This window comes from Camarhynchus parvulus, chromosome 6 (assembly GCF_901933205.1).
Source record: "Camarhynchus parvulus chromosome 6, STF_HiC, whole genome shotgun sequence".
In the NCBI taxonomy this organism is placed as follows: Eukaryota; Metazoa; Chordata; class Aves; order Passeriformes; family Thraupidae; genus Camarhynchus; species Camarhynchus parvulus.
Window position 1 is genome coordinate 32,629,732 of NC_044576.1, and position 24,359 is coordinate 32,654,090.

The window sequence follows — 24,359 nt, forward strand, 5'->3', positions numbered from 1 at the left end:
GGATCTCTTATTTGTGTGCTTGGGGACATGGGTTAGTGGTGGCCTTAAGGGCTGGACTTGATGATCTTGGAGGACTTTCCAACCTTAATGATTCCATACTCAGTACAAAATGATGATTATTTTGGAGTACCATACCCTGCACTTTGAATAATTGTTAGCTTGAGGGTTTTGTCCAGAAATCCCATTTTTGTTATGCCAGTCTCTACAATCCTTCACCAAAAAAAATTACAATGTTTTCCTGCAAAGTATTTTCTCAAACAAAAAAAAAAATTCTAGTGCCTTTATCCAGAAATGTCTCTACAGAACAGAAGAGCAAGAAACCAAAGGATTTCCCAGCTCCACTGCTGCCATCCTACAGATTTTCTGACCATGTAGAGATAATAAATGTGGCTGAGTGGATCCTGTGGTGTGAACTCACTGGGACCCAAACATGGCCATAATTTGGCCATGGAAGATTCCTAACTAACAGCTGAGCCTTACTGAGTCCATTTCCATGCCAGTTATCTCTCAGGATTAAAAAAGGACCTTTCAGGTCACCCAGGACAACATTTTGGGTCTGGCAATGCACCCAGAGCTGTGACCTGCTGTAAGAGCTGGCTCACAGTTATAAATAGCTGAACCCAATTAGCACTTGGTTCATTTACTACATTTAAGGGAAGCAATTCTCCATCTCAGCCACCTGCAGAGCTTTGGTGGCTTTGACATGAATCTTTAAGGACCCCATAGCTCTTATTTTCCACCATTACAGAAATCCTGCTGAGTGACTTTTAGGGCTGGGAGGGTCAGAAATGGACGTGCTGCTGCTGCTCAAGGCACTCAGCTGATTCACAAAGCCCACAGCCTCAAACCTTTCCATAAAAACATCCCAGAGGCTGGCCTGGGAAGTCACCACTATGGAATTGGGAGCTGGGATTGCTGCATGGATGGTTCAAGGCCCCCATGAACACAAGCACTGAATTCCCCAAGGCCATGATAGTCAGAGGTGCCCTTGGAGGGGATGCAGAGGAAAATACTGTGTAAAACACAGCCCAGAAGCTCTGACTGTGCCCAAAAAGAAATTATTTATTTTCAAAAGGAGGCAGCAAACTAGTGGCAGAAATGGACAGATCAGGGACACCTCATGGAACAGAATAAAACCAAAACAGACCAAATTCACCACTGAGACCATGAAAAGGCCAAACAAACCATGACTAAGGAACCACAGGAAATGACCACAAGGGTGGACACGCTCCTCTTTCCTATTTATCCACAGACAGATTAAAAAATGAGACATTTCTTAACCACTGCTCAATGACTTTATCTCAGAGTAAGGATGTTGTGGTCCTTCTGCATTAGGACTGCACTGCTCAAAATGTACTTGTGAGTGTAAATCTAAGATTCAGTCTTTAAAATCATTCTTTTAGGTTGATGACAGTTGTATCACATGAAGTCTCTGTGTCCTAGCAACAACATAACTCTTGCTAAACTCAGGCAATTGGAAAATCAGTCAAATTCAGACACAATTAAGATTAAATGTCATAACTGGCAATGTATGAAAAATACCAGGCCTTCCCAATTGAACTTTTTTTTTTTAAATTCTCCTCTCCATATCTTTCGCAATGATTCATGCAATGACATGAGTAATACATGGAAATATATGAGAATTGACTTTCACTAAAATATCTGAATATAGAACATTTGTTCTTCTCTAAGCATGTCTGGGTGCAGTTCCCATTCCCCTCTGAACCAAACACACACAGCTGATAAAAAGCAAAAAGGTATCCAAGCTCCAAAGTGGGCTAATTTTAAACTTAAATCACATCCTATACCTCTTTCTAAGTCTCACATTTCCTAGTTTTTCCCTGACCAGATTTCAACCCAACACCATTGCCCAGTCTTTGTCCATTTGCCACTGAAAGAGCGTAGATTTTAATTAGAGATGAGAAATAAATTCCTCCCAAAGAGGGTTGGGAGGGCTTGGCACAAGTTGCCCAGAGCAGCTGTGGCTGCCCCATCCTTGGAAGTGTCTCTCTCTTTAGGGAATTCTGTCAGTGGCTTTCTTTAATTCTCTTTTATGATGTATTTTCCAGTGGTTTTCCCTTTACCATAAACTTTGTAAGCAAAAGATCTCTCCTGTGATCAATTTGGTCTCTCCTAGTTCCACCTGCTGTCTTCCTCCCTGCTTATACTTCTTCCAGAACATCTTTTTATTTAAAGAACAGAAAAAAACTGACATGGAGAAGCCACAGGAGTTGCTCATCACTGACATTAACACAGCTTTGCAAATTAAGGTGACCTTAAATGAGCAATGTATCCCCATGATCCAACTCATGCCTCCTGTACCATATTTAGTCAGGTATGATTGTATCATATCAGTTTCCTTACGCTTCTTTCCTGACTTCATTTCCTGAAGGGAAGGACAGATTCCCAACCTCCTCTTCCAATCCCAGCTGGGCACTCAACCTCATACCAGGTGTGCAGCTGCCAGGGTTAAAGGAATGCTGGTTTAGCCCTATCAATACTGTCAGTCACATCCCTGACATTCATCTTTTGCTCAGACTGAGATATTATCTTTATTTTTCCTTATCTCTGCATTCCAATAATCCCTCCCTGATAAATTCTGATCTCAGAATCCCTCCAGGAGTGAAAACCATAGCAGCTTTCAGCATCCAGCTGGGAGCATAAATGATGTCCTGACTTCCAGAGCTCACCACAATCACTTTGCTCTCATTTGCAGCAGCTCCTGTGCAACCCTGCTGGCCAAGGAAAGTTTTCCACAAAAGATTTCAATGTGTGTGTGTCTTATCTCAGCTTCTTTTCTCTGCCATCACATCCAGGTGTCCCTTGGGCACCTCTCTGGGCAGCCCCTTCCAATGTCAAACCACACTTTCAAGGAAGAAATTCCTCCTGATGTCCAACCTGAACCTGCCCTGGCCCAGCCTGAGGCCCTTTCCTCTCATCCTGTCCCTGTTCCTTGGAGCAGAGCCCAACCACACCACACCACAACCTCTAATAAGAGGATTCTGTGGAAGCCAACAAAAGAGGGATTTTTTTCCTTTCCAATTGTCTTAACAATAGTTCAGATAAACATAGGAAGACCTAGAAAATTCACCTCAGCTCATATGCAAATTCCAGCACTGGCAAAAGCCCTGGAGATGTGGTTTGCAGACACTACATGATCTTCCATGCTCCCTCTGCTCTTGGATAAATTTTCAGCCTGCTTGAACTGTGTAAAAAATATGCATAAAGAAGCAAAGGAGAACACTGGAGATGAGAAAAGCAGCCATGCTATGATTAAATATGAATGGTAATGCCAGAGCTTTGATGGAAGGCAAGCAGAAAAACCGCTGCAATTAAGACCAGGAACACAAGACAAGGCATCCTCCTCTGCAGATTTCTGATATTGTGAGGAGAGTTTCCAAGGAGAAAGCTAATATCACTGTAATCCTTGCTTTTCCCAGTAAAATATATATGTTTTTGCAGAACAGGATTCACTTCTGAAGCTGTACCAACAAGTAAATTATTCACAAGAGAAGAGATAAAAGACAACATATTTCACAGAGTAAAAAATTTAGACTCCTCCATCTCTGGCAGCATGATCATACTTGTACTAACTGGGCAGACTGGGAATCAAAATGAAGCTCAATTAAGTGGTACAAACTATGCATATAAAATACATCAAGATGATAAAAATGACAGCTCTCCTGTACCTATGCTTCATCTTTCATGTTGAACCACTTCAAAGAGAGCTAAGCAAAGATGCCATTAATCAGTGCTCTAACGTTGTGCTACTTATCAATATGTGAGTGCAACACCTCAATAAAACAGGATGCTTAAAGGGCTGCTAAATGTATCAATATTCAATTACACAATGTTAATAAAGCCATTAAAAGAGAATTAACAAGGGTTTACTCAGGAAGTATCTCTGCCTGACATTAGGTGGCTCTTTAAACATTTTCTAAAGAAATACAGTAAAAAGCTATTAAAATATTTATGCAATGCTTGCATTAGTTCTGTTTAACTGGCACAGCAGCAATCATATCAGCAGTTTTAAATGCCCTGCTTCTCAGCACCACGATTATCCACTAGTTATGAGAGAGAAATAAATTCCCAGTCTTAGAATTTTAATGCTTTTCATTATAAAGAAAAGATCTCCAAATCCTTCATTAAAGCTCAGAGCCTTACTAAAACTAGATGCCTCCAACTCTCTGTTGAGGAACCAATATGAGTTACGCACCAAAACCTCTGAATAATAGGGAGAGACAACACTTGCACCTTCTGTTTCTTCCAGTGCTGGTGCCACCAGCCCAGTGGCCCAGGGGCAGCATCAGAGAGCCCCAAGGTGTTGGGGGCCAGCACTGAGTCCCCAGCAGCAAATATATATTTTGTTATGAGTAATGAATTAATAATTCATTAGGAGTGTGCTGCAGCAGGAGCTGGGCTGGAGATTGCCACCAAGGCTCCTGCCTGCCCAGGTAGCCCAGAGGAAAGTTGGGTTTTGCCCCAAATCTTTGAGCTCAGGCCTCCCAGGCAAAGGCTTCCTGGAGATCTCTGAAAGGAAAAGGCAGATTATTTCATTCCAAGAGATTGTGCTGCTGCAGCACTTCTGGGCTCATGGCTCCTCCTCGATTCCCCAGTAACAAAAAGCCTCCCAGGACTTGTTAAATTAGCCAATGTAATGAAGTCCAATTCTGTGTTATTTGCACAGGGACTGGAAAAGATTTCGTGTTTCCATGTACATAAACAAAACCTGGCTCAGCACACCAGGGAATTAAGAGGTTTATAAAATATAAAAGACATTCACATTAATCTGTTAAACAATTCATTCTCTACCCTGCCTTTTCCTACTAAGTGAATGCATTACTTATAAAAAAATATATATTTGCTGCTGCCTCTTTTTTGCTGCTGGTGACTCAGTGCTGGTCCCCAACACCTTGGGGCTCTCTGGGGGGCCCCTGATGCTGCTCCTGGGTCACTGGGCTGGTGGCACCAGCACTGGAAGAAAAAGAAGGTGCAAGTGTTGTCTCTCCCTGTTACTCAGAGGTTTTGGTGCATAACAATGCCAGCTGTGCTGCAGCAAAAAGGATTGCACCATTGATCTGAATTAAATTATTAGGGGGTGTGGGAATGAAACAGATTAACTCACATCTAGGAAAATCCAAAATAAAGCAGTTCCTCTGATGCTGCCCAGACAAGACTGAGTATTTTTCTTCCAGGAATTGCTAAGCTCAGGGAAGAGGCAGGATTCTTGCAGGACAGGTTGGGCAAATTCATCAACATAAACCCATCTTTACACTGAGGCACCCACAACTCTTCCCAAGGACATGCTAGAGTTTTGATGGATACTCCTCTAAATTAGTATAAAGATCCATATTCTTCTTTGGAAAATAACAGCACTTACTATTTAACAAGATCAAACAGGTGCTACCAAGCAAAAATATCTTAACAAGAACTGGATTTGTTTTCTTTTTGTTTTCCTAGGTCCCTATATCAAATCACGAGGTCTCTGAGCTCAAAGGAAGTCAAATGCATGCCCTGCATTTATCCACAATATCCACAGAATCCTTTAGAAAGACATTAATTTGCCACAATTTGCATCCACAAAACAAAGTGAGGAAGATTTTAATGATGATTAAAATCATCAGCTCCTCTATGAACAAAAACTGTATTAATCCAACCCAAAAGCAAGTGAAAACAGCAGCTATTTGCTCCTGACTAATTTGTTTTCAGAAGACACTAATAACTACCCACATCTCTAATAAAACAATTAAATCTTTCTAGCACATCCCCTCCTCTCTTCCCCAAATATTTTTGGCTTAGAAGCGTTTCTGTTGCAATCATTTCTACCTCAACACTATCACCCAGCTAATAATGTGATATTATTTATTTGTATTTGCGGGTTTTTTTGCTGCTTACATAGGGGTTAGGGATGAAAAATTCAATTTTTCATCCCTTGTGTAGCAAGAATCCCTGCTTTTTTCCTAGGTTAGATTTTTATTTGTCCAGTGAAAAGCTATTAAAGGGGTCTGTGGAACTTGTTGACTGTTAACTGGTCTGTGCAACTTGTGGAACTGTTGTAGCTTCCAATGATCCAGTCTGCAACAAGATGAGTTTTAAATTTAGTCAAATTATACCACACCTAAGAGGCACTTTATGGGAGATTTGCCCATTTTTCAGCCAAATTCAAGGGGTCACTCTTCTTTTCATATTGATGGTAGAGTCATCTTTCATGCAGTGAGTGTAAGGGTGTCCCTTTCAAAGGCCAGACACATCCAGCACAGGAAACACTGCCCAGAGACAAATGTGGCCCCTGGATTTCTGAGTCACCCCAACACATTTATTAAGCACTGAGTTGTGCTTTTACAACTGGTCTCCATCAGGGATATTTCATCTGTTCCCAGAGCGTCATCCCTCCTAATGACTCATAATGCAGCCTCATTCCATTGAGCTTGATTTCACTGCCTCATCAGCCTCTTGTTCTCCAGGGGCAAAGCTGCTCTTTTCAGCAAGTTCAGCCCACAGAGAAGTGGCCATTAACTGCAGCTCCTCATTATGTAAGAATCAGCTAATCAAGAGTGACCAAGACAGAGCTGATGTTGTGATTGAGGAGAGGGAGACATCTGCTTGGAATTATCCAGCCCGCTGTTTCAAAACTGATAAGGCATTGACTGCCTTGGTGTTCAGTTAGAGCAGGAATAAATGGGTTTGGGGGGTGGGATGTGGAGTTTGCTTCACCACTGGCTTGGGAGGGGGAGAGGGATGGAGGGCACAAAGTGCAAGCAAGGCCCAGTGCTGAGGAGAAAAGGCAGAAGCTGTCCGTAAACCACGTCAGCACGAGGCACAGCTGACAGATTCTAAGCTGCATTTGAGGGGCTGTGTGCTATGTAAAGGAAACTGTCATTTCCATGGTTTTCAGGCTAAGTTGCAAAAATATTTCTACTTCCATTTCCTAATTCCCATCCAGTTGTGTATTTTTTTTCTTTATCTAATATCCAGAGTAAAACTAACATTCAAATGTATCAAATTAATTTCTGATGTGAATGGGAAGCCTTTCCCCTGAAGTCAGAGTGGGCTGTATGTAAGTATTCCTGATTAATTTGGTGATGGAGCTTGCTTTTTTATTCCTAAATGTCACATGCAGCTTTTCTGAAGCCAAAAGTTTACGTGTTTTATTATCAGAGCACAGGAGATACATCTTCTTATTCTTTCCTTTTACAGGGAGAAAACTGTAATAAAACATGACCTTTTAATACATAATCTGTAACAGAATATGCTGGGCAGATAAAATATGTAACATGAGAAAGACTGCATTGAAACTGAGCTCTGACTGGGGCTGAAGCTGAACATAACTCTTGTTTCCCTTAGGAAAAGGAAGAGCATCAGATAGGAAGGGGACACTGAGCTTTTCCTGGACTGAGCAACACCAAGAGCTTGCAAATACACGGGGAAATGAACAGGCAAGCTCTGCTCCCCTCCTGGGAGGACTGGGCAGCATAAATTGCCAGGAATAATCCCATTCTGTGGGATCATTCCAGTGTTCTCAAATTGCCTTATTCCTGCAAAAGGCACCCTTCCACACACAGCCAGGCACTTTTCACAGCTACTTCAAATGAATGAGGAACAGGTAGAAAGATAAAAGCAGAGGAATAAATTGGACCCATTTCTTGAAGGAATCTGTCTGGATTACTGAGGCCAGACATCAAAGAAGGGGGGAAAAAAGCACCCTCTTGCCAAGCTTATGTTTCCATATATGTATTTCCTCCCCACTCTTCATATAGACTCTGCTTTTTGCATCAGCCCTCTTGGCTGATATCGCAACACTTCGCTGCTTTTCATCTTCAAAATGTGAACAAATTCGTCCTCAAGGCTCTCAAAATGTGAACAAATTCATCCCTGAGGCTCTGCTGGGAGGAAATGAGACAAATAAATGTGGGGATCCCTCCTTCCCTGCGGGGCTGTGGGAGGTGGGCTGGCTGGGACAGGGCACAAGCACCTCCTGGACCCGCACGCTCTGCAGGCAGGGATGGCTTTGGATTCCTCCAACAACACCTCCTGCCATCCTTGGAGCCCTGAGAAACTGCTCTGTCACTTGGAAAGGAACTGACATTTTCTGGAAAGAGTCTCAAATTCAGCGTCCAGCAAAGCGTCTGCTTCTCCTCTGAATTCAGCCCCCTACACAGAAAAATCTTGTCCTCAAATACCTTTCACCTGGTTTTTTCTCTCTTTCTTCCCTAATTTTTTTTAATTCTTTCTTTTCCTTGCCCTTTTTCATTTTTGAAGAGGCAGAAGTAGGTGCAGAGAGGCAGCTGTAGCAGCAGCAGCTCTGCAGACATGCCTGCAGCCTGAGTCACAGACGAGAAATGGAAAAGGAGCTCTTACATCAGGGATGTTGAATCGGATCCTGCCCAGAGAAACATCCAGGAATCACACTCTGCTGTGGACACACATTCACTCCCTTCCTCTGCTTTCCCTCTTCTTTCCATGGATTTTGTGGCAGAGGAGGACCCTGAGGTTTTTAGAGAGGGGTCTGTGCACTTTGGCCACCATCCCTAGAGGCCTGGCAGGGAAGAAATGCTTGAAATGCTGAAGGCTGCCCTACTGTGCCTATGGAAATTCATACACACCTGGAAATCCCTTGTAAGGGAGCTTGGAAACGGGGGAAAAAAGAGAAAATAAAGAAGAAAAAATGAAAGAAGGAAGAAAGAAAGAAATATAAAAGAGAGACAGGCTAGATGAACATTCAGGTGGGAGCTCCTGGACTCAGTTCCTGGCTGAGATCTTTAAAGCAAACTGAGGTATGAAATCCTATGAGAACAGCATGACCAGTGTCTCCTTAGCCCTTTAAAAAAATCCCTACACTCAGTTTGTGATTCAAATTACTTCTTCTAACCCTGCAGGGATGTAGCCTTAGAAGAACCGTATCCCAGGACCTCAAAACACAAATCATGTGGGGCAGATGTGAGGGGAAGGCTTTTATCTAAACTCCATGACCACAGCATGGCAAAGCTGCCAAACGTTAGGATTTAAGCATGACTGTGACTATACTATCAGGGGTTTGCTTTTGGTTGGTTTGTTGGTTTTTTAAAAAAATTTGTGGCAAAGCAGAAAAAACTTGAGGACATGAATCTCAAGTATTAGAGTGAAAGACATGATAAAAAGAATCTTAAATCTTGCATCTTGCTTTTTGATTTTTTTTTTTTCTGCTGTGATATCTCTTCCCAGTCTCTTCTGACATGGACACACATTGTCAGGTTTTCATCCTCCTGCTCCTGTTATCTCCCTTCTGCTACATCCAACCCCCAGCTAAAATCCCAGGGGGCAAACTCAGGGAAGGGAAAATTCCATGAATCATAAAATCATGGAACGGTTTGGGTTGGAAGGGATCTTAAAGATCACCTCATTCCTCCCCTTGCCATGGCAGGGACACCTTCCACTATCCCAGGGTGCTCCAAGCCCCAGTGTCCAACCTGGCCTTGGGCACTGCCAGGGATCCAGGGCCTGCCCACCCTCAACTGCGCTTTTAAAACTTATTTAAGCCCTCCCTGTGGTTCTGAAGCCAGAAAACAATATCTATAAGTGCTTTTAGAAGTCAGGAGAACCCTCCTGGGCCTGGCCTGGTCTCTGTGCTGCTGTTGTGAGAAGGAGCTCCAACACCCCGGGCCCTGCTGGGGCACTGAGGCTGCAGAGCAGAGCTCAGCATTTATCCCTCGCTGCTCACTCTTGTCAGGAACAAATTTAAAAAAAAAAAACACCACAAAAAACAACCCAACAAGCAGAAGGATTCTGAAACCTGCCCAAGGAGCAGATAGAAAAGGCACGTGAGGAGGCCTCGGGAGGTTTGTGAGGCAAGGCCGGCTCCAGCTGGCCGCTCCCATCCCCTCCCTGCCAGCCTGCACAGGAGCTGGGACACCAGCGCTCCTCGCCACGTGGGCTGCACTATCAGCAGCAGATCACCAGCTTCCCAGAAGGTTTTTATCTCCTGTCTCCCCCCCTGTTATGAATTTTCTCTCCTGGAGGATTGCATGTTGCCCGTGCTCGCTGTCACGGCGCTGGGGCTGAGGGAGGGAACAACATTCCTGCTCCTTCCCCACAGCCAGCTCTCCTCCCCACCTCTCTGCTGAGCCACAGCGAAGGGAAGTGCTGAAAACCTCACATTCTGCACACCAAAGGGAGGTTAAAACACAGCTCAGAAAGTATTGGAGTCTACTGCTGCAATGTATTCTGAGAGTGCCACTTAACGCAGGCTGATTCTATATTCAATTTATTAACAACTGCCTATTATTGTTATATCTTTAATTGAAAGGGACAGCTCAGGATTGCTCTGACAGAGTGAAAAAGTAAAAAATTCTGGGTTCACTTGGCTCAAAGCTGCTGGCTGGTGACACTCTGGGAGCTCAGGAAAACACCTATGCAGAGAAACCTGCACCTGTGCCACCCACCAGACTGATCCTGTTTGCTGTGTGAACAGGGTCTGTAGCTCTGCAGAACACACACAACTGTGTGTGGAACTTCCCACAGCTCAGTTTTCCCAGAGAAAAGGGTTTGATCCCTCAGTCCTCCCCTCAGGCCCAGGCTGCCGGGTGGGGATGGAGCAGCACTGACTCCCCTGACCCTAAATGTGTCCCCAAAACCAGGGTTTGGGATGTCAGTGGGACACAGCCCTCTCTCCTCTCCAGGGAATTTGGCACAGCCCCATTATCCTCCTGTTTTGTAGGCAATGGAAGAGAAGATTGACCTTGACAGACTTTATGACAGCCACAAAAATGTCTCAGAATTTGTATTTCTGAGTCTTTTTATCCTCATGTTATATCAGCATAGAAATATCTTCTTTCACTGTTCCTTTTTTTTTGGAATATTCATGCGAGGAGTGGAACTCCTTATGGGGAACTCCTCATGGTTTTGGGGGGTGGAACTAGGTGATCTTTAAGGTCCCTTTCAACCCAAGATTTCTGTGATTCTAAGATAAAAAACAGACCAAGAAAGCAACAGTTTCTCTACTGATGGGGCTGGACTCTTTCATTCCAAAATGACACAGCCAGAGGTAGCCCTGACCACACAACCTCAACTACTATTGCTAAAAAACATAGAAAAAACCTTTTTTCCTCAATGCCCATGCTAAATATTGAATTTTAAAACCAAAAACCTGTGGGAAATACCTGCACCTTAGAGCCACAGTCTGATCCCAATTTACTGCAGCTCTGGTAGCTGAATTGCCATATTTTGGTGTGGTTTAGACCACCTGTCTGCCATGGTGCCATTGCAGAAGGGGAAAAACTGCTCCTTCCAGGAAAGTGAAACTTTTTACTTCAGTTCTAGTGAAATCCCAACTGTCAGCTGAGGCTGAAATGCTGCAGTACAGCTGCCAGCTCCAGCACTTGCAGACAAACCAGGCTGAGGTCACAGTTTTTTGGCTAAGACACAGCACAGAATTATAATAGCAAGTATATTCTGACAGGTCCTAGCTCTCTGTTTGGGGTTGGTTTGTTTAGATGTGTTTCTCTCTCTGTATTTCAAGCCATTGATTCTACAGAAGCATGTCAGTTCATTAACAAATCCTGTCAGCTCTTTCCTTTGGCACTGGGAATGGGTTGTTTCCCTGCTAAATTAATCCAGCTCCAATGTCACTTGCACACCAATCAGTGCTCCCATTCAGGGAGGTCGGGCACAAAAGTAGAGACAATGACTTCTTTTCTTTTAACCAAAAAGAGAAAACAAAACATTGCTGAACTCTGAAGCCTCACAGGAGCTGGTCATACCAGCACTGTGCATGAAGATGGCTGCTGACTGATTTCCAGGGAATTCTGCTGGAGCCTCCTCAGTCCTGGGGAAAAGCTTTCAGAGTGACCTCCAACACATCCTAACCCACCCTGGGTACTGGGTCTCCATGAAGATGTGGAAAATGTGCAAGGGGGACAATCAGAGATGATCTAAACCTCTGGAGACCTCTGGACTCCTAAGGGATCTATAGGATAAGATGGAGGCTTATACCATAGCCTGAGTTGGATTTTGTCTCCTGATAAAATGGAAGAATTTTTACAGAGGGAATAAAAGGCAGCAATGTAACCTCATATATTGCCTTTTTTATATTGCTTTGTTAAGGTTGGGCTATAAACCTGACAAAAAGGAGCATAAAATGATGGGGAAATGAAGGGTGAACCCAGCTCCTCTGAAATATTCCAGCTTTTTCTTTCCATTGCCATGTTCCAGTGGACGCTGCCAGTGGCCCACCAGCCACAACCACTGATGGCACCCTCACTGCTCCCTCTGCAAAGCTGGACAATGAAATCCTGGCAGAAGGAAACTGTCCAGGACACACCTGGCATGTCCTTGATGTCCTCAGGGACAAAGCCATTCTCCCTCCATACTCACCCTTGTATGCCCTCGACTTATCTCAGCTTTTTATCCTTCTGTGACATCCCCAGCCTCAGGTACCCACAGGAGTCAGCGCTGGGAAAGTTCCCCAGCATCTGTTCACAGTTACATTGCTCTGACATTCATAATTATGACCTTTGTCAGCAGATCATGTAAGCATGAAATTAGCTTTGAAAATCAGTAATTCCGCTGCCTTCACCTGGGTCACTCACATGTTTAAAGTTAAAAGAACACTGAGGAGCTTTGCTGTGTACAGACCTAGCCCTGACAGAGTGCAAAACGTTTCCAGTCACAGACAAACAGCCAGTAGCCACAGACTGTTCCACTCTCCAGCTCAGATTTAATCTTACAGGGGCTCTGTTTCACTGACACAGCCGTGAACTGCTTCCCTCTAAGACCCACATGCTGCAATCAACTTCCAAGGGATTTCTGAGTGCATATATTACTGTCCCTTGCACACCAGCAGAGCATCAGTATTACACATGTAATGCACCCCAGCCCGGCCAGCTGCTCCAAAAAGTGGTTTATTTTGCAGCTGATGGATGCTTTGCTGATTCTGGAAATCTCTCCATATGACAAGTGTTTCTGAAACATTTAAGGTACTACAGAGCTGAAGGTTCTCAAGAGTGCAATCATCTTTTGCAGCTAAATCATGGTAAGGAATGTACTTGCAATGTGAGCTCGCTCGCAGGTTTTCTGCCTGTGACAAATTGAACCCAGCACAAAATAATTTTGGGGTTGCAATTACAAATGGGCAGTGCCTGGAAATTAATCACCAAAGTATTTAATGAATATCCACAGAAGTAATCTCAACAGCTGCAAGCCATCGAGATTTCAAACCCTGGGCTGCCAAGTCAGGTACCAGTAACTCTTCCAGCAGTCACTCAGAACATCTTGCCCAGTACATATGAACACATTCTGATGGGTCTAAATATCAGAAAACACCAAACTGACATTCAGTATTTCCACAGATAACAGATGGTTTCACACGTTACTCCCCACTTGGGGTTGTCTAATGTATCTGAATCGTGTTTTGAAACTTAACTCAAGGTTTGGAAAATCTCTAAGGTTTTCAATAAATGGAGTTTAATGTCAAGACTACTCAAAGCAGCTGTTCCTCCTAATCATGGAAAATCACATCCAGGTTTTTTTTGCATGACCCAATGCAGAAATTATGTAATTTAGGGGTTCCATGCACCTCCACCCCCACCATTCTCCAATGCTTTACATGAAACCACAGAAAGATAACAGCGCACGTCTCAGAGCTTCCTGTGCTGCCACCTTCTACTCCAGACAAGGTGTTTGTGTATCTCTCTCCACTCCTACCTGCAGCAGGTGAGTAATGGCTCAGTGCTTGCATTTGAGCTCCATGTTTCACAGCAATATCAGAAAGAGGGAGCAGCGGCTCATCTGCATCGTTGGAGATTCCCAGGACACAGGGATGGGAATGCTGCTCCCTTCCCCAGGTTTTTGATGAGCTTTTCCCACCTCTGGAGTCCAGAACCCACGGGTCCAGCCTGGCCTGCTGCCATCAGATGTTTGCTCTGCAGAAATGCAGGCTCTTATTTCTCTCCTGGGCATTATTTCCCACTCCATGTCCTTGCAGAGTCCCTGGAAGCAGCAGGATGCTCCTGCCCCATCACCTCCTGTGCCAGTGACAACACCAGCACTACAAACAGAAGAAACAGAAGAAACACAACCACAACTTCCACAGACAATCACAAAGAGCTTGGCACTGTTTTCCTTGGGAAGCACAGCCCAGTCCTGCAGATCAGTGCCTGATGTGATTTACAGAAACAAAAATTGACCTGCACATGCACACGCTGAGAAAACTTCTGCGTGGACTTGCAACACCCAGACCACAATCTCTTAGGAAAGTCAAAGTCAGAAATTGTGAAGAAAAGAGCAAAATGATTTTGCAAGACCCTGACCAATTTTTTCCCGTGGTTTGGGATCTCTGAACTGCCTCGTGTGAGACAAATGCCAAACCAGGCAAGGCTGATTGTTCCATTCCACAATACTGCCTCAAAGCTCCTGCTGAGGTGAGGAACCTCGTGTTGTCAACACCACACACAGCTTTTCCAGAAGGCAAACCTTCAGCTGGACACTCCATCATACTAAAAAAACAATCCCAGTTTACCCCAGCTGAAAAATAATCATTGATAAATGTATTTTTTCAGGACCAGATCTCAACATTTGCAAATCCACGCAGTCACACAGATGCCTGTGGAGGTAATTTATTTCATTTTCCTGTCCTGCTTCTAAAAGAGGTGGAGATTACATCTTACAATCTCCTAAATCTGACTTTATTACAGGTACAACAGAGTTTGGTATGTTCAGCAAAGCCTGTATTAGCAGTTTTATGGTTTTTTAATGTTTTTATATTCTTTTAATCGCTGACATGGAATGTAAATAGTTTCCTCAATTGCTGCATACCTCCCATTCCTGCAGGAAGGCACACCCTTCGACAAAGATTAAGAGAATATAAAGTGAAATCCCTGTTTACTAAAGGAATTAAATTCTCCTCTAGTTACTGGAAAACAGCAACCTGTGCATGGGGGATCTACACACCCTTCAAGGACAGGTTTCCAACAGCTAAGGGGCATTAAAAAAAACACAAAGGAAGCTCAAGATGTCGAATAATAAAGTGAACTGGAATTCATCACAGCTGGGTAATGTTGAGGTTCATCCAAATGACTGGGAATAAAAAGCATCTTGCACAGAGGACTAAAGAGGTGCCCCGTGGTTTTCCATTGATGTTGTCCATCCCCAGCCTCCCCTGGACATTTGCTTTCACAAGCACATTCCTTCCTCCTAACATGTCCAACTGCATCACTCACGTCCACGCTCTCTCTATTAAACTGAAAAAAATACCTTTGTGGCTTTGATTCCCCAGCAGGGGAACCTGCAGAACTCACAGATCCTTGGGAACTGTTATAAAAGGTTTTCCTTGGATTGAGAGTGATCTTTGGTTTGCCTTTGACAAACAGCATGCAGTTGTCCTGATCTGGATTCCAACCATATATCCTTGAGATTCTCTTAGAGGAAAACAGAACTTGTCTACTTGCAGGGTAGACAAAGACTTTGATGACACCTTCCATTTGCCATGGACTTCCAGAGCAGTGATTTCATTCTTGTATGGTTTTGGTTTTTAACAACTCTGCCCATGGGATCACATCTACAGCAGTCCCTGATCCCTCTCTGAAATCTCATGGACATGAGCAGGATTTGCCAAGAGCACATGGAAAAAGGTGCACACAAACACAGGCTCAAGCCCAGCATTGGTCCTGGGCTGCAGGAGCAGCACAACCATTCCACCATCAGCCCCTTGCCAGCAAACCCAGAGAGCTCCATTCCAGCAGGGATGGACTTGACTCCACCCCTGATGGACACTGCATGGAGCAGATCATGGGTGCAGACAGCACTAGGAGGGATGACTCCTCCCCAGAAAATTCCAGAGACTGTAGGATATTCCAGATTACTATAAATAAAAGGCCTTACCACAGGAAAGGAGGACAAATCCAAAAGAAATACACAGGAAAACCCTGAGAGGCAACATGTCCATTTTCATCCCCACATAAATGCACACAACCATAGAGATTCTTGCTCTATCAGCAATGCACAAATACCTATAATCCAAACTGGAACAAAACTCTCTTGTTGGGGGACTCTTTATAGGGGACCAGTAGCAAAACTGGCCCCAGGTTAATTTTAAACCATCAATTTTAAAATTATAACCTTCCTCCAAGAGTACAAAGTAACCATGCAGCAGGGTACTTACTCATTCCTCTCCAGATCGATGACCAGATGTTTATTTTCAGCTTGAATTACAAACTGCAGCAGTGCTGGGTGGTTCTGAAAAAAGAAAACAGAGTTGGCTGAGTCCAAAGCCAGAGCCCATCATCCTGCACCCTGCTCTGCCAGGGAAATGGACACATGATGGAACCAAAGAAGGTTTGGCTTGGAAGGGCTCTTAAGAACCGTTTAGTTCCCATGGGCAGGGACACCTTCCACTGTCCCTCAGCACCCTCACAGAGAACAATTCCTTCCCAATATACACGATGTATTTCAAATTTTTAAGATGTATTTCAAGCTTTTCATAAGGCATAATTACGTTTCGTCTTAAAAGAAAGAAGTGGTTTGCAGAATTAAGGGCATAGAATATCCTGAGTTGAAAGGGACACATAAGGATTGTCAAGTGCAAAAAATGTGAAATATCAATAAAAATATGGTCAACAGCATTATCAAGTATCTCTGTGACAACAACAGACAAAGTATTTATGCAATACAAGTATTTAAGAACACTTTCTAAACAAAACACCAGCAACAGAGCTCACAGAAATCCCAGTTGCACTCCAGCATGGATCAGGACATCTGGATTGCATTTTCAAGCACCATCATGACTGCGTGCAATCTTCATACTGCCTTTCCCCTGGTTATAAAACCCCAGTTCTTTTTCATCTCAAGCATCCAAAGGTAAACCAAATAATTTTTGGGCGAGCTGTGAGAGGGGATCTGGAGCAGTGGAGGTCTGAAGACTTGAGGGAAAGGGCAATGCAACCTACACAGGCTCTGGAAACTGCACTCCCAAGGAGAAAGCACAGTTTGCAATATGCTGGCTACTCTTGATCCAAAAGACTCAGCTCACATATATTTTAAAACTGTTTACATTTAACTTATGTTTAATTAAACAAACTCACTGGATTGCGCGACAGCATTTCCTTGTTTGAAATTCCAACAGTAGCTCCATAAATCAGCTGTTCCCCTGTACACTTAAGATGCTTTTCTGGAGATTTGTGTCAGCCAATTGCAACTAGAATCATTTTAGGATTCTAGTGTTTAATTGATTTATTGAGAAATGTGTCTGAATTTGTGATTGCTGTAGCAGAGCCCCAGTGGAACCTCTGTGACAGACAGAGCATCCCCATCCATGGAATGCAGCGATTTTCAAATTGTTTGAAAAATTAGAGATGTTTGTTAAAAAGCAAAATTATTGGGAGGCTGTCATAGACTAAACAAAATTGTTCAAATGAGAAATAGCTGAGAACTCCCCAGTGCTCTGAGGCTTTATTGAGCCCAGGCTGGGAGTGAGATACCATTGCTCTATCCAAAGTGTCCTGCTCGTGAGAATCCAAACGTGCTTTCTCAGCAACAGCATTGAAATTCTGCATCTCTGTGAACTCTGCAGAAACCAGATCCCACTAGAATGCTAAATAAATGCTTCAGACTATCCTTGGCACTCAGCAAACACATGGGAGTCATTTATTGGCATGAATATTTAGAAGCAGTGTTGATTATGACTTCAATATTAGTGCATTGCTTCCAAAACCCGTGAGATCTACAGAATATGGAGTTTTGAGAGAGCAAACCACAATTAATTACAATATAACACAGTAAATAATTAAGATATTGCAGTGGCACAAATGGATTCTTTTCAGATGAAGGCCCTCTTAATATGGAAATGACAACTATGTTTATTCATGAGTTCACAGTGGTACTTATTTGACAGTCAATGGATGTTGGTAAAGTTGCAAAGTTAAAAAAGCAGCTGCAGAATAGAACAGGCTGTTACAAGACAAAATCATCTCTCAGAGAATTCCTAAAGCTGAAACTTCTTCTCATGGAGCACAATAATGGGCCCAGTTATGGATGCTGCATTGCTGTGCACAAGACCCAGGTTCAGAATCTTGCTTCACCATCAATTTTTCTTTCAAACAAATGGCTCATTTCCTTCTTTTCCATCTGCAAGGAGATGAGACTATATTTTTTCTTAGTCTGACTGGAATTCATAAGCACAAATCAGCAAAAATTACCCACTGCACAGGTGTTAGGGTGACTGCAAACAGAAACACTTGAAATTATAAATTTCTAATGGTAAAGAAAAAATGTGTCTCTTTCAGAAAGGGCATTTGAGGTTTGTGCTTTGATTTTTCCTCCTCTTTTTTTAATCCATATTCCTGTGAAATTAATTTAGATTTTTTGTTTGTTAGGGCTTTTTTGGGGGGTTTCTTGCAGGGGCTGTGGAGGCCTCCCTAAAGTTTTTGCACATTTTTGCCACAACCCCCTAGATGTTCATTTTAAATCCCATGGAACACTGTGATACCCTCCCCTTAGAATCAATATTTTCAAACCTGAGTCTCAGGGTGAAATGGAAATGATGATAAATACCGATATTAGGGCACAGCTTTGTATTTTCCACAGAGAATAATCAAAAAAGCACCTTGTGGGGGTACAGAGCCCCCTGCTCAGGATGTCTGAGTGTCACTTGTTCTAAGTCTTCCTTAAGAACCAAAAAAAATCATTTCTATGCTGGTGCCACAAATTATTCCCACATTGATCCCTTTAAAATTATCGACTGTGGAAGCCAAGTGGACCTGATGAGAGTGGCATTATTTAAACCATAATGAAGAAATTTTTTGGGTTCTAGTTTCTTTTCTCCAGAGACTCAAGTTTTCTACTTCTCTCCTAAAACTGCAGTTTGCTCTTTTCCTTTTTGGTAATTTTTTGTTGTGGCATAAGAGAAGATTTCATCAGTACACACAAGCTTTTCCCTGATATCGTAAGAGGCCAAACTTCAGGATGATTGAAGTAGGAATCTCCATAACTTTCCCCTCTTATTTAGAAGATTTGCATCCAAAATCTGCATCAAATTGTATCAAAAAAAACCCCTTAATTTGCTTCTTCCTTGCTTGGAGCTGAGGGGTTTTGGTCTGAATTGACTTTAGAAAAACTCAATATTCTGAAGGAAATTAGTGAAACGTTAAGTCAAGGTCAAGCAAGAATTCTCACTGATTAAGCAGATTAAAAAAAATCAGCACTTGGTTAACTAGAAGATGAAGGGACAGCAGCCTATTTCTGAGTCAGAAAAGTTTTGCAGTAAAACTACTTTAACTAGTACATGTTTCATAAGTACTGCTCTTTTTTTGCTTTTAAAATCACATTGATCCTCACTGAGAAAGAGAAAAGAAAGGACAGTTTAGGGATTAAGGGCTTCCCCTGTGACCGTGGGGGTGGTGTTTGGAATACTGTCTAATAATAATGATATCTAGCTACCAAATAACCCATTTGTATTCCTGAAGTAGTTGTGGAGAAGATACATTTGGAGATTTGTTCACCTTGGTGGGATGCCCATTCTGAAATTTGAATGCAAAGGATTTGTCACTGAGCAAAATCTTAATTATTGCTGGATCCCCCTTTCCTTTAGGCTGTGATCCCACTGCAGGGCTATGAGCTTTTCCCTACTGGGACTGGGAGAGAAGACTCCAAGTAATTTCTTATTACATTTGAAAAGCAGAAAACTGATGGAATGGAGAGTCCTAACACATCTGTCTTTGCAGCTCCCCCTCTATAAAAATATATGATTTTATTGGATTGAGATGCATGAGTTAGGTCAGCACACACAACTTTAAATAAATTCTAGCAATTATATAATAGAAATAAAGGGAAATATCTACAGATAAGGAAAAGAGTAAAAATGAACTCAAAGCAGCAGCATTAATTCATTTGGAAACAGAAATGCATTTTCAGCTGTGTCCAATGTCTAAATCCACTGTTTGAGGATAGAGATCAGCACAAGAAATAGAACCAAAAGGGGTCATTTTGCTTCTCTGGTTTCCAAGTTTTAAATTATATCCTGACAGGGCCAGACTGAAATAGGCAGGTTTGTTTAATCCAGCAGAGTGGTTTCCAGGCCCTCCAGAGCTGGTATTAACTTGGCTAAAGCCAGCCCTGCAACAGGCTCAGCTTCGCCTGTGCCCAAGGTGACCTTGGCCCATGCCATGCTGAAAGGGGTAAAAATCAGTCAGACAGAAAGGAAAAAATGATAATTAAGAGGAGAATTATGGCTTGTAATTAGTTGTATGCAACGTGGCTCCTGACATTCCACAGGGAGCTAAATAAAAACCCTCCCCTCACAGGGGGTCACATTTCATAATTACCTGCCTGGCCTTCATTTGAGAACACAGAAACTACATCAAGTCAAACCAGAGTCAGTGACTGGGCAGACAAAGGATTCTACCAAGGGGTCATCTGGGAGCATTTTTTCATCCACAGCTTTAAACTGTGCTAAACCCACAGATGTTTGCTGTCTGAGCAAGGCCCATTTGGGGAGAGCCCATGTGGAGCAGCGAGTCCAGTTCTGGGGCAGGACATGGACATGGAGCTGCTGGAGAAAGTCCTGAGGAGGCCACAAAGGTGATGAGGGAGATGGAGCAAGGCTGGGAAATCTGGGGATGTTCAGCCTGGAGAAGCTCCAGGGAGAGCTCAGAGCCCTTCCAGGGCCTAAAGGGGCTCCAGGAGAGCTGGAGAGGGGCTGGGGACAAGGCATGGAGGGACAGTATGGGAATCAGAAAAACAGAAACTCCCACAGACACTGAAGGGTTTGGTCTGCAGCCTTGGATTGATGTAAAAATACAATACACAGACATTAAGCAGAAAAATCATAAACTCATATTTCTGTAGTTGTAAGTAAGAATATGCCTGAAGTAAGTGAGGAACTGCACTGATAAGATGGTGAAGGGTTTCTAATGCAGGGGTGGGGTTGTATGGAATAAGCTGAGAGTTCAGAAGTTGAGAACAGAAGCAGATGTGTGCCTGTGAGGCAGAAGCCCATTGGACAAAAGTATCCTCAGTGCAGCAGAAGTGAGTAAAGGTGATGGGTCAGAAAAGAAAAATAAAACCTGTGGCAACTGTCCATTGGGTTAGAAAGTTCTAGATTGCCTTGTAAGAAAGAACTTGTGACTGCTCCTGAGCTCCTTAGGCAGAATGCTTGCTCCTCTGAAATCTCAGGGCCTCTGAGACTGATGTTTGTCTGAGCAATGAATCGTTCTTAGCCTGAAAATAGCCCCAGCCTTTCATTATTAGTGATGACGATAGCACAGGACAGAGGGAATGGCTTCCACTGCCAGAGGACAGGCATGGATGGGATTTTGGGGAGAAAAATCTTCCCTGTGTGGGTGTGAGGCCCTGGCACAGGGTGCCCAGAGCAGCTGTGGCTGCCCCTGGATCCCTGGCAGTGCCCAAGGCCAGGCTGGACACTGGGGCTGGGAGCACCTGGGACAGTGGGAGGTGTCCCTGCCATGGCTGGGGTGGCACTGGATGGGATTTAAGGTCGCTTCCAACCCAAACCTTCCTCTGATTCCATGATCCCATGTACTTTCTCCTATATGCTCTTAAAACCAGAAAATCCAGCACAAAAAATAAAGGTGGTGAGATTGTTATCTCCTAAACACAGCTGTGACCTTTGAGATTTATCAGGTAGTCACATTCCACACACATACAGGCTTTTTTCTTGGATCAGAAGAGTTAACACCAGGAATTAGAAACTGCATAACTGGGGAAAGAGTCCGTTATTTCCAGCAGGGAAAAATTCCATGCCATTTTCTGCTATCTATATGAAAATACCTTTTATTTCCCTCATTTATCATACACTGATGTTCTGCATTAGTGCTAAAAGGTGTATTTACAGTATCAGATCTTTGGGCTGATATTATTCCTCTACTATCTATAAGACACAAAAATGGAGAAGCTGGGAAATCTATGAGAAATAAAGTCACTCAGGGAATCTTACCATGGAAACTGGAACTCAATCCAACAAATGCAAGCTGTCTACAAAAAATATACATTTAAGATAATTACAACCTGCAACAAATGCTGTAAATTGTATGCAATGCTTTTAAATCCATAAATATTTCCTGGTTTTCTTTTGGCTTCAGTTTAGAAGTGAACACAATGTGCAACGTTTTCTGCAAACACCTCCAAGACTAAGCAATATTTCATGTGCAGGACATGAAAAGCATAAACATTTAATTCTTATGGTTTTGCAGGTTCCTGGGGGCAGCAAATTCAGCTGTGCTTTGCCTGCACTCAGATGAGAAGGATGTATCCCTGTGGCTGCTTATAATGAGCACCAACTAAGAGAACAGAGCCTTTTGCAGTTGTTTTTTTATTTTCTTTAATGGCTTAGCAAAGACTCCCAAGCCCTTAACAAATTGGCTGACCCAGTCCAATAATGTAGGAAACCAAAGAAGTTACAAGTTTGTCCCCAAGTTTATTTTAAAGTGATTATGTGAAAGCAGAATGATCAGATTTTTGCTTTCTTGCTGGCCGTACAGAGAGATGCAAGATTCCTCTATCTGGAAGACACAATAGCTAAATTTTGGTTTTTTAAATTTTTTTTTGTCTTCTCTTTCCTTAACTCTGATAGAAAATTGCAACTGCAGCTTGGAGATGGTTTGGCTTTTCCACCCTCTCCTTTTCCTGCTCTCTGCACTGCCATATTATAAATCTATGCAAGATTTTATATATATATATGTATATATATATATATATATATATATATATATATATATATATATATATATATATATGTATATATAAATTATGTATAAATTTATCTCTTTTTTAAAACCTTCTGCCCCACACGATGTGGCAGAACCCATGGCAGATGAGGTCCTAAATCAACTTTTCTGCTCCATCCCTGGCTTCCTTACAGGAATCATGGAATGATTCAATGGATTTCAGTTGGAAGGAATTTGAAGGAATCTTTAAAGATGACCCAGTCCAATCTCCCTGCAATGAGCAGGAAAACCTTCCACCAGCTGGCAGAAAACCCCACCGTGGAGCTCATGGGATGCAGATAAAATAGGAGCACTTGGGAATGACCCTAATTTGGGAAACTTCATAAGTAAAAAACACTTTCAATTAAAATGAAAAATCTCAGTATTTCTGTGTGCTGCCTCTGCAGCAGTGCCAGTGCCAGCCTCTGCCCATCAGGTTGTCTGGCAGTATCTGCTGAAGGCCCTGTGAATCTCCACATCTGTGTTTAAATTCCCAGCTTCTTGCTCACTGTTGGTGCCCCAGGATCCCTATCCAGAGTTAAACATCCAAGCAAACAACGCTCAAGAAAGAGGAAACCCAGAAGTTCATTGTGCCAGACCAAAATCAATAAAATTACAGAGCTCCAGCTCCCCATTTCCTGCTTTCCATGCAGGAATACAAAGCTAATGACTGCTCCTGGAAAGGGAAAACATGCTTACAACTTAGCTACATCCTTTCTGTGAGCTATTCCTGGTTTACATTTTTTTAAAAATCAAAGGCTAACCAGGCTAAAACATGTTTAAAATGTCATAACACCAAGCAGCAAATATTTTAGGAGCAGATCCAAAATAATTGGTTTGATGTTTGAAAGAAATCTGCACCTTGTCAGGCTGAGTTATGTTGTGAATTTATTCAGTATCAATAAAAAGTCAGGCATAAAACCTGAATTCAGCCTTTACACCATATTTTCATTATCAAGCACTGAGGTTACACTAAAATATATTAAGGTGCATTTAACCAGCTAAAAACGGATTAGCAGAAAATTTTCAGCTTTATACTTTAAAAAACAAAGTAAATTTTTTTAATTGAATCTAAGCAGTGCAAATAGGGCAGCCTTGGTTTTTACAGCAGCTCTCCAGTTATCCTCTGAACGATGTCAGTTAAAAACAGGTCAAAAATCAGTATTCCCTTTTCAGTACAAACCTTGCAACAAAAAAAATCTTTGAAAGATTTTCAAAAACAAACTCTGAGAGAACAAACATGGGTGAATTATGAAGAGGAGAACTGGTGCTGCCAACACTGTGAAAGAGCTGATGGGGAGTGAGCTCTGGGATCCTCCAGCTCAGGATGTGGGCTGGGAGAGGGATGGAGCTGGAACACAAAGCAGCCAGGGGAGTCAGGGGAGCCTTTCCTGAACCTTTGCAGCAGCCTGGGTGCAAAGCAGCCCAGGGCAGCCTTGGTGGGGATTTATTGCGCTTCCCTGAGTGCCTGCTGACCTGTGATGAGCCTGCTCTGCATCTGGGGGAGGGGATTCCTTGGGCCACAAAAAAAGGGAAGAAAGGAAAATGCAACAGCATATGGTTTTGACTGAATGGGAATGACTGCACTGAAGTGTGAACTCGATTTCGTAGTAAGAACAAGCAATAAAAATAATAATAAAATACGTGTGCTTTTAGCCAGCCCTCATTTAC

At 42.8% G+C, this 24,359-nt stretch overlaps 1 protein-coding gene across 1 annotated transcript in view; it reads right to left on the reverse strand.

The window, feature by feature from the left end:
• ADAM12 (ADAM metallopeptidase domain 12) overlaps positions 1-24,359 on the reverse strand; it is a 183,130-nt gene that overhangs the window by 118,584 nt on the left and 40,187 nt on the right. Inside the window, 1 exon segment of the mRNA XM_030950913.1 lies at positions 16,133-16,206. Within this exon segment, the coding sequence (XP_030806773.1) occupies positions 16,133-16,206 (74 nt within the window).